The 16,404-nt window shown below is 38.6% G+C and overlaps 1 protein-coding gene across 1 annotated transcript in view; it reads right to left on the reverse strand.

Annotated features, from left to right (window-relative positions):
* fbxw4 (F-box and WD repeat domain containing 4) overlaps positions 1–16,404 on the reverse strand; it is a 61,123-nt gene that overhangs the window by 28,035 nt on the left and 16,684 nt on the right. Inside the window, exon 6 of the mRNA XM_053333099.1 lies at positions 4,103–4,168. Within this exon, the coding sequence (XP_053189074.1) occupies positions 4,103–4,168 (66 nt within the window). The remainder of the gene's footprint in view (positions 1–4,102; positions 4,169–16,404) is intronic.

A 16,404-nucleotide genomic window follows, 5' to 3' on the forward strand; every position in this document is an offset into this window, starting at 1 on the left:
AAAAAATACTATTTAATTATTTGTTTAACCTTGCATACAACTTGGGTTTCTCTTTCAATTTGAATTGAATTGCATTGATAGGATAAGATATTTTATAAGATTTCAATATGGTTTTTGAAGATGATGTGATCATGTCGTTTCATGATAAATACATTTCAGGGAGAAAATAACCTCACTTGGACTCTAAAGACGTGCTCCTTGTAACTATGTTCCAATCCAAACCAATTTCCTTCAACACCTGCAACTTCCAACTCCCATCCCTTCTCCTCAGTCTGTCCCCCGCCCCCCGCCTCAGATTTCCAGGCCATTTGGCAGCAGGAAGCAGCTTTTTGTGTGTTGTGTTGTGTCGGCCTGTTTTAATTGGCCCAGGTAAAGCTGGGAATTACAGCAACCTTGTAAGGAATGGATCAGGTTTAAGCCTCGCCTTTCAAACACAGGAATTTTCAGACACCCTCATTTTCAAGACAAGTTCCAGAGTGCAGGCTGTTTTCAAACCTGCATTGCATTTGCTTTTATATCAGTAAGGGCCACATACTGTGACACTGCTGCTTTGTTTTACATGAAAACATTCACATCACCAAAACATGAACATTTTGTTCAAATCGGTATACGAGATGAGATTCTTATTCCTATAGCCTTTAACCACAATGTGTGTCATATGTTTAACCCTCCTGTTGTCAACAACATGCTTTAACTGAACATTATTATTATCCCTATTACTTTTATTTGTGTTATTTATTTATTATTGTGTCACTTATCTGTGCATTATTCATTACTTTAACCTATATTTATGGCCCTTCTATGCTGATTTTTTGGTGCTGCAAACTAAATTTTGTTATGTTTTTATATGCAATGACAATAAATAAATATATTTAACTCAAACATTATGTATTCTTTTATTTAAATGAGGACTGTTGTCCATAATTTCCAAAAATATGTGTAAAGCCAGTGGTGCAAAAGTTGCACTGTCAACAGGAAGACAACTGGAAGTTACCCATAATGCAGCAGAACTAGAATCAAAACTCTAAACCAACTATGTTTGAAAACACAGAACATAGAATGTATTAAAGCACATGTAGAGAGACACAACATGAACATGTACATGTTAATGATGATAGCTTCTACTTTCATTGAGGCTGAATTTGGTTGAAATCAGTGAGTAAGGCAGGAGAGGGAAGATGATGGATTAGGTCAGTTTGTGGTTGATCAGACCTCATTCGTACAATGTGATGTCTGACCACGCAGTGTTTATAGTTCTTTATAGTTGTGAACAGTCACACTAGTAAGTGGAGTGAAAAGTGGACCATCATAGAGAGGGGGGAGGGGAGGGAGACACAGTGTAGTTTCTTTATATGGGACTACTGCCTGTATTTCTCTCTTGTGGAAAGCAGTCAGACACTTGTTCTGTGTCTGTGTGACTCTGAAACGTGTGACTTCCAATAATAGGTTTTTACATTTTACATTTTACATTTTTGGTTAATATTTTACAGGGTTTCAAAAAAAACTCTAATGTCTCTCAAATCAATCTCTCAATAAAAGACCCTGCTTCCCCCAACTGGCTCCAATCAGTGCAACTCTGAGCTGACCAGGTTGTTTCTCAGGTAGAGCAGGGTTGGATGGGATGAAAAACATTTCACATATGAAATAGCCATTCTTCTAATAATCATGTCATCCTCTGATCTACCCAATTCTACTGTTCTTGGTGCATTCATGGTTCTCAGGATATCCTCAATGAACTAACCTATACTAGTGCAGGCGGCTGTTTCGGGACTTAATCCAAGAAATACAAGATTATATGATTGTCAAATGATGGGAGCTTGGTCAGGAGCATACTTCATAGAAGAATAGTAAACTATGTGGTTTATCTGGAGTATAGGTTTGCTACCCAATAAACTCCTGCCTCCATGTAACCCCCTCCAGAAAAATCTCACTCCAAGCTGAAGTTACAATTTAGAACGAGGTGGAGTAATATGAAGAGTAAAGAGGTGACCACACACAAAAAAGATAATAATCAACCTAAAAAAAAAAGAAGCAAAACTCGATCAGAGATATCTACGGAAGAGGATTAGGGCCACTGTGGGGGAAAAAAGGTAGCTGGTTTGCCAAAGTCAACAGTTGGGTCCATTCTAAAAAAATGCGGGTGAGCACAGGAAAAATAGAAATGATGAAACGAGCAGGTGGAGAAGGAGCACAACTCTTGATGAGCAGAAAAGCATGTTAGTGTTACGATGACTGCACAGCAATTCAAGAATTCTCTCCAAGATGTAAGCATGTTTCTTTGTGAACGATCAAGAGAACACTTGATGAGCAGAACCTTAGAGGATTCAAGCCCTCTGGTAAACCTCAAAACACACTGCAGCTAAGACTGCAGAGTTATGGAACATAGTTCTATGGACTGATGAAACAAAAATCTACCTCTATCAAAAATCAACCACTATCAAAAGTGTGGACAGTGTGGAGAAAGAAAGAACAGCAAGATAGAAAATGTCTGCCTATGTCTAATATAGCTCCAAGACTTCAGCCAGTCATTCACTGCATAAGATTTTACACTAAATATTAAATATGATCATTTTGTTTGACTTCATGTGAATCTGTCCCATTGCCATCAACTTTGGGTCCTATATCTCCCACACAGTTATTTCTACAATGGTGTAAACTTACTCAAATTAAAGCAGAAACATGGAACTTTAATATAGTAGTATCAATTATTTTATTTCATTACAATCTGCTGAAGCACAGAGCCTGAATAACAAAATGTGTAACTGTCCAAATACTTAGCTACTGTTTGGATTGCATGTGTCAATATAAAAATACTGTAGATGCTTATCAAGTATCAAGGAGTAAGCTTCATACCCTGATGTTGCGCAGCAGTGCAGCTACCTCTATATCTGACCATTTTGTTTCAGGAAGGGTTTATCTGATGCAGTGTCTGCATTAAGAGCTGCAGCAGCACTCAGAGTGTAAAGAGTTTCTCTCGTCTGTGCACCATTGTGATTGGTGCAGCTAAAGTCTGTGTAAAGTAAGAATAAATATGTGTTCTGAGTTTGACATACCACAGAAAAGTGTGTTGTTAACCACCCCGCCAAATTTGAATGATTAAAAAAATCACCAAATATATGAAATTAGGCTTCAAAGTTGTGTAAAAATCAGCCTCTTTCTCTGCTCCCAAACACTGTGGGAGTGCCCACCAAGTTCACTGAAACCCCGCCCCCTACCAAGTGTCACCTGTCAATCAAAGTCACCACCTCTACCAGAAACATGGACGCTACGTCTGAGAGCTTTCTGCTGCTAACTCAGCTGCTCGCTCGGCGGCTAATTCAGCTGCTAGCTCGGGGGCTAATTCAGCTAACTGGCTAACTGTAGACTGTAGTAGTAGTGTGTGCTGAATGTATTTATACCTCTACGGCAGCAGGGCGGGGTTATGCTAATGATTTTCAGACCCTCCCACTAAATCCTGAACACAGAAATCTTGAAACACAGTTTGTGAAGCCTATTCAATGTGTTTAGAAGAAAATGTCTGAACTCACTTTACACAGTCTTTTAGAAGATTACACACCCTCAATATCCTTGTGTACGTGACCTAGTGCTTTAGTTAAATGTTAGAATGGTATCATTATTTCAAGTGGAGCCAGTGATCAACTCAATTAGATTTGATTAGATTCAGAAATCATATTTATTGATGCAGTTTTCATTGTATGTTTTGTCTAAACTGCTCTGGTGCTGCTCCTGTTTGCAAACATATGTACAAAATCTCCTACTGAACCATATTTTTTATTCACATCCAGAGCAATGATCTGTTTCATGCCATTACAAGATGCCATCACCAGAATTCAATAGTATGCTTTAGTCTTTAATAAGCTTTAGATTATTAAGATTCTTCTGCAAGATTGCATTTAATGGCAGAAGGACAACATTTCTGACAGCTATTTAAAGTCATCAATAAGTAAAAGAGTGGTGGTCAATCTCCCGTTTTTATCCTGTGTGACAGGGTCCTTGATAAATGCAGCAGCTGAATAGGTGGATAATAGTGTGCATTGCTGTTATAATGGTTAACAAGGATTGGAATTTTGTTGGATGATGTTCAGGCTGTTTCATGACTTACCGTTCAACATCCCAGATGCGAAGGGGGGAGAAGTTCTCACAGCAAGCAGTGCCCGTCACAAAAGAGCTGCACACACAGAGACAGAGAGTAGCAGTTACAGACAGACAATCCAATGTCTCACAAAAACATTTAAATCTATCGATCCAGGATGTTAATGACGATAAATATGATCATCTGCACCTCATTGTTATTATCTGAATTTACTAACAGAAAAGGGTGACACATGGATCAATCTCAGACCCATTTTAACAAACTGTAAGATTGATCAGAAGCCTGCATGGCACACAGACTCACACTGTGTTCATACAAGCAAAACAGTAGAATAGCTTTATATATACATAGAGGATCAGAAAAAGGTGTTGCACTCAGTCTCAACTGCCACACAGCCTAATTTCCTGCCACCTAAATGTGTTATTACATAAAGCCTGTGATCAGCTCTTGGTGTGTTCTACACACTGGCAGGACCCTGAATACAAGCAGCGCTGACAATTGTTTCTCATAGTAAATATTTTTAATTGTCATGGACTTACTATAGTATTCTCACAGTATACATGGCACATTAATAACAATCTAAATAAAACTGAAAAATGACAGACAATTAAAAAAAATTCTTAGTAATGTTGAAGTAGAAACTTAATATATAAACCACAATACTATAAAGAATCACTAAGATTTTGTGTTTTTAATAATGACCAGAAAATCAAGACAATGTCATCATAATAGAGGCAGCTCTGCCAATATTAGGCAACTGTTATTATCACATGTTCACATGAGAGTGCAGGAATAAGAGTGCACCACACATGTCTATCAGTAATTGTGGAGAGAGCACACACACAGGAATACACATATATATCTATTTATCAAGACAAAATTATGATTAAAATAAGGATTCTCCTTACTGTCATATAGCAGCACACACACACACACACACACACACACACACACACACACATCCCTGCCTCTATCCATCACACATTGTTTCCCAGCAGAAGAAAAGAGAAGAGAACTACAACACTCATGATCCTTTGATTGGAGTGGCAGGTTGGAATTAGCAGGCTAGGTATGCACGCTGAATGCCATGCATGTGGAGAGGTGGAGGAGCAGTGAAAGGAGAGGGGAGGAGCGCTGTGGGAGAGGGCTGATAGGGTGTGTTTGGGTGTTAGAAGCTATGTAGAGGGTGGGGTGGTGACCAAGGGTGCTGGAGGTAGGGGGGCTTCTGTTGGGCTGGACCTGAGTCTCAGGGCTTAGTGACCTCCTATAGGGTTGACGGACAGGGGGGAGGGCTAGTCTTTTACACACACACACTGATAGTAAGTGACAAATGCTGGATGAGAATACTACTGACGGAGTTGATGGAGACCCAGAGACAGTCGCATAGAGAAAAATTATAACTTCAATCTAAAAATACAGATTTAAATGAAGAATAAAATACAGTTTGATGATGTCCAATATGTCCTCTGTCTTATAAAATGCCAAAAGACAAGGAGGCTGTGATACTCTACATTTGCTTACCTTTGCAGTGTGGGGAAATATTTGAAAATGCACTCAGAGGGCAGGGACACAGGAAACATGAGTGTTATTCCAGCATGGACAACACTCACAGGCTAATATTCAATTTAAAGGAGATCTTTAATCAATTATCACATTTGTCATCACTTCCAACTAAATCATAAACTGTTTCAGCAATAATACACACAAATGTTGCCTAAGCACAGACAATTAGATAGGAAAATAATTGTATTATAACATTATTAACAATAACATTGCTAGTCATTTGCAACCTACAGAAACAGTTCCATAACAACTGGGCAACATCTGTCTGCTGAGGAACAGTGTCTGATACGATCCAAACTCCAGAGCAGCTAGTGAGTAGACCATGTCTGATTATTTTGTCTACCACTTTGTAACTTGTCTTTGAAATAATGTTTTCACTATTATAAGCATTATTATACAATCCCTGTCTGGACACAAACCTGGATGTTGCAGTTAATGATCAGCACAATCAACGCAGAGTCCACCAAGGTGTCCTGATTGTTAATGTCAACAAGTCTGAAAGGAAGATCTGTTGACATTACTCAGGTCTGAAGAGAATACTGCATCAAACCATTACATCTTTTTGTTAGACTATCGACAAACCAATGATGCAGTTATTGGTCAGCACCCTGCCTAGACCACCAGGGCCTGTATGAATATACATGCAAGAAAAGCAAAAGCCACAACTGCTTTTGTCCCATAACTTCTTAAACCAAACCTATCCTTTGGAAAGGTTGTTAAGTACCTTATAGAGTCACACAGTCTGTGTCACAGGTGTGTTGGTGAAGTAGTTACGTACTAAAAAGAGGAAGGGACACTGTCTTCACTGGCTCAATAAACATACTTTAATATATATATATATATGTTTTGCTTCACAGACCTTCTTCAGGTATATTGTACCTCTAGAAATACCTTCTAGAGTAAAGGTTAAATGCAAGATTATGTGAACATTTTCTATTAAATGTTTGTTTTTTACATTCATTTACTAAAGGAGAGAAGTTTCTTTGTGCTCACCTTGAATTTCAGTTTAAGATGTATGTGAACTAGTTTGGAGCCAATCCTGGCACACTTGTGATGTGGAAGTTGAAGCCTCCAGTGAACAATAATAGACATTTCAATGATGTAGGAGACATCTTGACTCCAGCTGTTCAACTTTTGAAATTAGTAACATTTACACATTTAGAGAATCTGGACTTTTACATGAGGGAGAAGAAGGATCTGCGATAATATCAGCACATTGTTATTGTTATTACAGAGTATTTTGTACATCTTAAAGCAATAATAAAATATATATAGAAAATAAACTGATGGAATTGATTGATTAAGGCTCCAAATGAGATTTCTACGAGGACTGATATGTAACACAGTGAGCCACACTGTAAGGGATGCTCTTGGCATCAGCACACACATGTGGTGATGTGTGTGTGAGTGTGTGTGCATGGGGGTTAAAGGGGTGGCAGGACAGGACAGGGCTGGGGATATTGGGGGGGTGTGAGGATATCTAAGTGAGGCATAGAAGCAGCTGTCAGACCCGTTATAGGCAGTGTGGCCCATTGGCAGGCCTCAGTAATTAGTGTTGGGTAAACTCATTTATGGCCCAAATGGGTCGGGCGGGGCCGGGACCAGTATGCACAGTGGGCGACCTCTGACCTCGCTGACACAGGATACAATAGGGTTATGGTCACACTCACTATCTGGACCCTATTACTCTCCATTACTCACATTACTCACCCCTCAGCGGGCTGTGGCACTGGTGGAGGCAGGGCAGGGGACAGCGGTCATACAATGAAAGACTGACTCCCCCCTTCTCATCTCCTCTCACTCCCTCACCCCTCGGAAACACCAAGAAGGCCTGATCTTGGGATCAGAGCTTGCACTGATATTATAGCAGCTAAGGTCAGAGCCTCTCTCGCCTAATGTGGGGCAGGTGTCCCCCCTAAACACACACACACACACACGCACAGTCATATCTCTGACCAAACAGAGTCACCCTCCTCTGCCCCAATCTGTGCCCCCCCCCCCCCCCCACACTTCTCTCATCATTAGCAACATGCTGGGCCTCCACTGCCGTTTGGGTAACCTCATCAGCTGGCTGTATTATCTAAGGGCCTGTGTGGCAGGGTCACACAAACTGACTCAGTCCCCAGTGGGAACCCATCCCCACACACACACACACACACACAGTGTGTGTGTGTGTGTGTGTGTGTGTGTGTGAGAGAGCCCCTGCTGGGAGTTGAGTCCAACAGTACCAACATTGTTAGCTCCAAATCAACACGCTGACTGCACAGAGAGCACGCTTTCCCAAGATCACCACCGACACACTGCTGCTGTCCAGACGCTCATCACTACACACCAACTACACATTCTGCAGTTCACAAGAAGCTGCTATCACTGGAAGACTGAATAGTTTCAGTGCAGAGAATATGCATAGTTCTGTGACCAGATCATCATCAGATCTGTTCAATCTGATTTGCTAGTTTGAGGTGATGTTTTGAATTTTATAGGCCTGTGAAAAAACTTCTGTAGTAATGTGCAAACTGTATATGTTCAAATTAATTGAATTGATTTTTTTATATAAAGTTGGGATCTTTCAGTATGGAGCTCCAATTCATTCTTACAGTCCAAAGAAGTGCAGGCTAATTGTAAACTCCCATAGGCCATTGTGTGTTATCATAGATAGCTAGCTAGATAGCTAGATTAGAATGTGAATATAAATACACAATATAATTACAAATACACAATATAACAATACAAGAATGTAAACATCAATAGAAAAATACCAAACACAAACACAGGTTAAAAATGAGTATCATGTAATCGTGTAATTTACAAGTTAGCTGAGCCCAATGCAAGACTGTTGAATATCATGTTATATTAATGGACATCCGGCATACATATGCTCCCAAATGAAGTTATTCATGCTTACCTCACACAATGAAATGAATGATCACTTCCAGACATGCAGACTGGAGAAGCCGGACAGTGAACTACCCATCTTCTGATTAAAACATATAGATACTCATAGTCATTTTAAAATGCTGTCATTTTGTTAGTCACATTTGAAAATGTATCTTTTTCTCATTCCATCCACACAGAGCTAGGTTTTGACACAATTAAGAAGGTTTAGGATCGGAAAATCTAAAAGTGAATAAACACAAAAATATCCTCCTGTTGTAGTAACAGTTCAGTATGAGGTACTTATATGAAATGCAACATTTCTTACTCCATATCCTTGCTTACAAGGTACAGTTTATGACTCTTGGTTGATATTTCATAATGATGCAGTTGTCTGGCAACAGAACAAAAATGTGTCTTTGCGAACAACTGAATTGTGTGTTTGGCTCTATTAAAAGAAAAAGGACACGAGTGATCCAAGAGTAGGAGGTGACAGAACATCTGGGCAGATGATGGCTGTAATACTGAATGTTAGAGGGTATTGAAAAATATGTAAAAAATCACTGCTACTAATCATTACTTCATTATCAGTAAATCTTATTTTTTTTAGTTTAATTGTTGAAATGTTTGAAAAGAGTAAAAAAACAAAAACCATACTGTAATGTGTGTCTTATTTGGTCAATGGTCATTCATTTTACACTGATATAAACAGAGCAAATCCTTATAATAGAAGAGTTGTAATTACAGAATATTTAGTATTTTTGTGATGTCTAATTGTTTTTGGACTACTAGATAAGTCCGAAATTTGTTTCAATCACATTTAGCACACACAAATCAAAAGCAATAAGCCTTTTCAGATTTTTCTCTGTGGCCTTAGCCAGTTTCAGTAAAAGTCTCAGTTCATTACATGTTAAATACTGTATTTACTAAACACAGAACAATGAGACAAATGTGTTAAATCTCCACTTGCTGAGATAGGACTTGACTGTGTGACAAATGACTGAAATTCTTGCCTTTCATAATTGTCCATAGACATCAATAGCTGTCTTGACTTTTGTTCAAATGAAGGAATTCCAAACAAGTCTTCTATGAAGAGCACATAATACAAACACAAAACATAAGTCAGTATTTATCTCAGACTCTGCCCCTAACACCAATTACACATGAATGCAAAGGAAAGAGCCCATCCCCACTCTGGGAATGTGGAGGCATTTGGCTCTGGACTCCAGGAGTGGTTTAGCGTTGCCCAGTCCCCCCCCCCCCCACCCTACAGCCCATCACCCCACCTCAGTAAGAGGGTTGTTAATTTGTTGCGCTTGACCCCGAGCTTTGTGTCTGACGTGTATCTAGTTTGTAAAAAGTGCTTTTATCTGCTTTCTAAATATGTCTGAGCTCAAAGGGTTATGATGCTTTTATATCGGTCAGAGAGGGAGACAATGGCCACAGGGTGCAAGTGCTGACCCCCGCTGACACACACACAAACACACACACACACACACACACACACACACACACACACACACACACACACACACACACACACACACACACACACACACACACACACACACACTACCCATTTCTTACAAACTGGTATGCATGGGCAAACATATGCATGCACACACAAACAGGCACTTTCTCTCTCTCACAAATTCACACTGTTATGCATGGACACACACACACACACACACACACACACACACACACACACACACACACACACACACACACACACAGACCCAGTTGTCCCATCCCCACCCCCCTGTGGCCCTTTTGGCTTCTGTTTGTGTCTCCTGTGTGTAGGGTCACCAGGACATTCCTCAGCCGGCCCCTTGGCTCTGTTCAGCCGGCTGGAACAGACTGGGACCAAACACAACCATCCGAACTGGACACACACACCAGACGCAATACTACTCTAATGTTAGCTAGCTGTTTCTGCAACAATGTGTGGCCTCAGTGACAGCTTTTTAGCAATAATAACTAGCTAAATATAATACAGGGATTAAAGGGGGAAAAAAAGAAAAATCTTCTGATTGAATTTTTTTTCTGGCCAAGTCATAAGTTCTTCACCATCAAACCCTTTTACGGTTGCTTCCTAGGATTTAAAGTAAAACAAGGTGGCAAATTGTTCTCCTGCTGAACAAGATATTTCACCCACTAACCATTACTGCTCTTTTCTAAATGAAATTTACAGGCAATAATAAGTCATACTTCAGTCTGTATAACCACAGTGGGGGTCAGAGGTATAAATGTATTTTATTTTAGCACCTTATGGGCTTCATAAAATAGTTATTAACATTATAGAAACTCAAACGCTCCATCAGACATTTGCTGTGACACAGAGAGGATTTTTATTCTTTATTTATATTTATGCTCTCTTGCCTTGATGACAAAAGAAAAGAAAACTGGTCATTTTTTGCTAGTGATTTTATATTTTATTATTTTAAATATAAAAAGAAAATCCAACCATTAGTTCATTTCTGCTCATCCCTTTTTGACCAGGAAAAAAATAATTAAATTAATTTAAATTCAATTAACTTTTTGGGTGGATTAAATTAAATGCCTCTTCTTATTTTTTTTACTCTGGTACACTGTTAGAAGCATTACCAGCATTTCACAATAATTAACAGTATTATTTTACAGTAACTTGTTGTAATTAAGTTCCCCTATAATATCCCAATGAATACCTGTAAAAACTACAGATTTTATTACACTTACAATAACATAACGAGCCTTTGTTTTCTTACATTGAACCATTACATTGCTTTTAAATAACATGCCATGGTTTCAGATTCAGAGGTTTGAGGCTGAGTTGCAGGGTTGAGTGGAGGTGTGTGGGGAAGTTTAATAGTGCTGTTGAACGTAACCGCTGTGAAACAATCAGAAAATAACGTTGTTTATTTATATCTGATTCACCGGCTTTCTTACTGTCAGCTCTCCCTCTCTTCATTCACTCTCTACCTCGCTCGACCACAGTTGCTAATTACAGTGTCTCTGTTCATTTTGCTCTTTTATAGATAGATAGATTTCTTTATTGTCATTGTATAGAATGTTGCTCTTTTAGTTAAGTGACTTGGGAGGTCACCTCTTCTATTATGATTCTTTATCTTTATATGTTGCATCATGCTCATGTACAGCACTTTGTGACTAATGTCTATGAAAAGCACTATATAAATACATTTGACTTTCTTCCTAAAATTGCCCACCATATGGTCACACCATATGGGTTCTGATGGTTGTTCAATTTCAGAAGCAGATCCCATTTGGCAAAATATTGATTCACTAAGCTCAGCTTGAAGCGTTTCTCTCTCCATGCTCTACAAAAATAAATGAATAAATAAAATGGCTAAAATGGCCAATAGCAACATTCAGGTAATAGTAGCAGGCTTCATGTTGTTAGCTGGTGTAATAAATGACAAACATTGCTGGTGGCAGATTATGTAGCCTGTGTGAGAGAAGGCTCAGCCTAAGATCATATATAAGACACATCACTCCGTAGCCGCACTCATTAGCTGTCTGACTGAACTGATTGTGTGACAACAACGTCAGGAATCTACAAAGTTAAAAAATAATTCTTATTATATAAATATTTTGAGTTTTTCAGTTAATAGAAGGAGAAGTGTGAAAACCCAGAGGTCCTCTTCACTGATCACCCCCAATGAAAAGAAGAAAGGAAGAACAACCTAATATTATTCACTGATTCCATCTACATGTGGAAAGATACTCTGTGCAGCAAACTCAGGAGGCAAATCAAAGATCTATAAAGAAGAATGAACCTCTGTTAACCATCAGAGGTTGCATTAATAGAATATTTTACATCATTGATGGAATTTTTTAAACAATGACAGAAAAATGTGAAGGCCATCCATTTGTTTGACAGATTAGACTGAAGGTGATCAACTGTTACTTTAAGTTATTCAACACACTGTACAGTTGGTGACGAGTGTGCATATTAATGTAGTAGTCTTGTCTTGTCTTTAGTTTCATGACCTCATTGTCTAGCTGGCTTTATCCATCACTATATACTATAGCAGAATGTCATGGCAGCAGAGTGTCTGAAGCTTCATTAAAAAGCCCAATAACTGTGACAGTGTTGATAAACGAGGTGAAAAAAAGGAGGACTGATGTGGTGGAGGATGCAAACAGTTAATATGAGAGAGGACTTGATGAATGCCCTAAGTGAAGCGGAGACGACAATCAGTTTGCACATAGACTACATCACAGAGGTAACTAAATCTATCATATCTATCTATAAGAGCATGTGGGTAACATCACTGAACTGACCATGTATTGAAGAACTATGGACTGGATGCTTTGTAATAAGTCTGTGCCCACTACAGTTCCCAGAGGGGTGCAGCTGCGCCAATTAGTAAAAAAACAAAAAACGAATGAATGAAAACAAAGACTATAAAATGTTTTATCATCATTAAAAAATGAAAATCAAAACCCCTTTCTGTCAAAATGATGGTCAGTGAGAAGGCTAACACAACCACTGCTTACATCACATACTACACCAAAGGAAAGATCACAGTCCAAGGGATGAAGCCCACCTGGAATCCTTTGAAGAGACTTTATCCCTGTTGAAAGCTGTGGTGGACACAGAGGATCAATGTCTCCTCTGACTGTGAAGAAGATGAGAGCCACTCCCACACCTGCCAGCCCCCCCCCCCTCCCCAGACAACACTGCATCAAGAGAGACAACCAGGCCTCAGCATCTGACCTAAGAGGATGCAGTGTGCTCTGTGCTTAGTTAGCCAAAGTGAAGGAGGATGCTGAGAGGAGAGAAAGGAGCTTCACCAGGAAAGTCCAACACCTGACAGACAAACTTTAATCAGTCCACATATTGACAAGTACCGAGACGTGAACTTTCCCCTCCAGTGTCTCAAACCCTTGCCTAGCCTCTGTCCTATCCTATCTGCTCTGCATCAAGTGCAACAACACACAGCCAGCTGCCAACAGCCAGTCCAGCTCATCACAGCTTCCCTTCACTCTGCCTGAGAAGCATGTGGCACAAACAGGAATCTTCCTGGTTGGAAAGTGCAGTTTAAATTCTGCAGCAACACAGGCAAGTTAATATAGCTGCTGAAAAAAAGATGCTCTGAAGACCTCAATACCTGGTGATCCATATGAACAAATGTGGTCTCTGTCATGCTGCCTAGGACAGACCCTCCTCCTCATGACATTGATCAGATCAGAGGATGTGCCACCTTACCCAATTAAAAATATAATGAAACCAGTTATATGTTAAATGCTGTGATAGAAGAGCTGCAACTATTATATTTCTACAAATATATCACAAGGGGTAGGCAATAGAGCAAAAATATCATATCATCATTTTTTCAGACAGGATCACAATCTCATCATGATTCTTGAACAGTGCTCAAGCTGCAGGTCAGCTGTCATGTTAACAGCTTCCTGGCAGGACATTAAAACTGCTGTACATTTCACCAGCAAACTGGAGAAGCAGAGCAAAGCTTTCACAATGTCAGCACTGTTAAGTGCTAGCTTCCTGCTAGCAGACTGCGCTACGTCACAGAGCTGTGCAATGAAGCACAATACTAACCTTCTCTCTGTAAAGGCAGATTGTGGAGACATTTAAATCCGTCAAGATCTAATATAATCGTATCGTACACCCCTATATATCACTACAATCATTTTTAGAAATGACATAATCCTTAAAGTGTGTATATAATCTAATCAGCAGCCAACTTACATATTCAAATCTTCTGTAATTTTTAACGAGGGAGGAGGAGTAGACCTAGATGTAAGTTTAAAGATTTAACAACTGAACTTATTTTGCAGGAAAAAAGACACTAATTAATGGGTACTACTTTCTGGCCATGCTCAGGACCTAACACACTTTACTGCACTAAGCTATTTCCATTTGATGACTAGAGCACTGCCAAGCTATTTGCACTTAGTCCTTTTCAACAACTAATTCAATTACTATAGGCTTTACATACATTTTTCTTGAAAAACCAAAGACTAATTTAAACAAAGGAGAAAACATCCTTTTTTAATTCAACATTAGCAGAAGGCACAATGAATAATGATTTGGTGACATTTGGTGTGAATCAGTAAAAGGTGTGTGGATGGTCAGGGTTAGTGAGGAGCACAGCTGACAAGTTTTAAATTGGGATCCACTTGAAGCAGAGCTTCAGTGATCACAGAGCTTTCTCCTTCTCAAAATGGGGTAGGAGTGACACTCATTAGGATAATGTGCTGTATGAATAACACTGCTGCCAGTACACATCACACGCTCCCACACTGTTAGGGCTCACTGATGCTTAGATCAATCCACTCATGTTCACATTAACACTGTTAGCAAAAGTCTAGAAACAGTACGTTTTCTTTAGTATTTTGTTGATTCTTTAAAACATGATGTATAAATTCAACACATGGAACAAGTATCCAGTTTAAACTGCTGCTTTAATGAACACAAAGCTCAGCAGCCTAAAACTTTTAAACCTACATTCACTGAACAACTTCTGACAAAAATCTAGAACTGAACCAACTGTCAGAAATGTAATCTACAACGGTCATTCAATTTCAATTGTTTAAGCCATTATTGAGCAAAAACTTTTCTCTGTTTTTTTTAAAATGAAATAATAAGTAAGTAAAGTAAACACATCAATACATATATCTGGCATCTGAAAACTGTAATTATGTAAATGATCTTGTAATTATTTAACACATTTCTGATGTCCAAATAAATGATTCCAACAAATTGTAATAACATTTTTTTATTTTTAAAAAATGAATGAATTAATGGTTTTGGTTTACATATTAGAAACGCATGCAGTGGAACAGTTTCTGCATTGAGCATCAGTTTGATTATTTTATATTTTGCATACTTTTACAATATAATTTTATATTTTGATATACATTTATATTGATAAATTGATATTGGAAAAGTTTTCTCGATTAAGTTGTAATTAGGACTGCAGCTAAGGATCGTTTTTATTCTCTCAATTAATCAGTGAGCCAAATGCTGAGAGGCCTCAACCCATGTGTTGACTCACTCACTTTTTTTAGCAAAACCTAAATCCATACCTTTGTGTTTTATTAAAAAATAAATTAAAAGATATTTTATTAGTAGTTTAAATAGTTTAAAAAGCAGAAAATGACTCTCTGATGTTTTGTGCCACTGTGTGCATCACATTGATCATGGAAAACATTGAACATGGAAAGCAGAAGTAAAACCAGACAGTATTCTGAAGACATTAGAACAAAGGTAACAGCCAATCATGATCAACATAAATCCTCAAAAAGCTTGTTGTTCCTGTGATTACTGCTGCCAATATGTTTATAAGTTTAAGGCCCATGGAAGTTTAGCCAACATCCTTGGATGTGATCACGAGGAAAATTGGCCTGAGATTGAACAGAAGGCTTGAATGGTTGAGAAAGAACCAAAGAAATGTTCAATCCACGCTGATCGTCAAGATCAAGAAACAATACAGTAGTTTCTAAGAAGGAGACACAAAATAGACAGCCATGTGCTGAATCAACAGACATATATACATACAATATCTAACCTGTTACTGAGTTCTAACCATTTATTTTTGGAAAACACAAAATGCATTTACTGTAATATAAATATATAATATATGGAGCTCCATGCTCTAAACACTGTGTTTGTCTTGTTTTGATGTAGTGTGTAATGAATGCTCAGTAGTGTTTTGTGTGCATGATCTGTAAAGAGTTGGATTTTTGAGCACAGATAAAACTGTTTTGAGGCGACTGATTTTGCAAGAAGAAAAGGAACTTTGTGAATGTAGTTGTTGTTATTGGCTTTTGACAATAAGTTTTGTTTATCTTTTTTTGTTTGTTTAAATCAGTTGTTGGTTACTGCAGTAACGGTAGAAAGGGAAAAG

The sequence above is a fragment of the Scomber japonicus genome, chromosome 14 (genome assembly GCF_027409825.1).
Source record: "Scomber japonicus isolate fScoJap1 chromosome 14, fScoJap1.pri, whole genome shotgun sequence".
In the NCBI taxonomy this organism is placed as follows: Eukaryota; Metazoa; Chordata; class Actinopteri; order Scombriformes; family Scombridae; genus Scomber; species Scomber japonicus.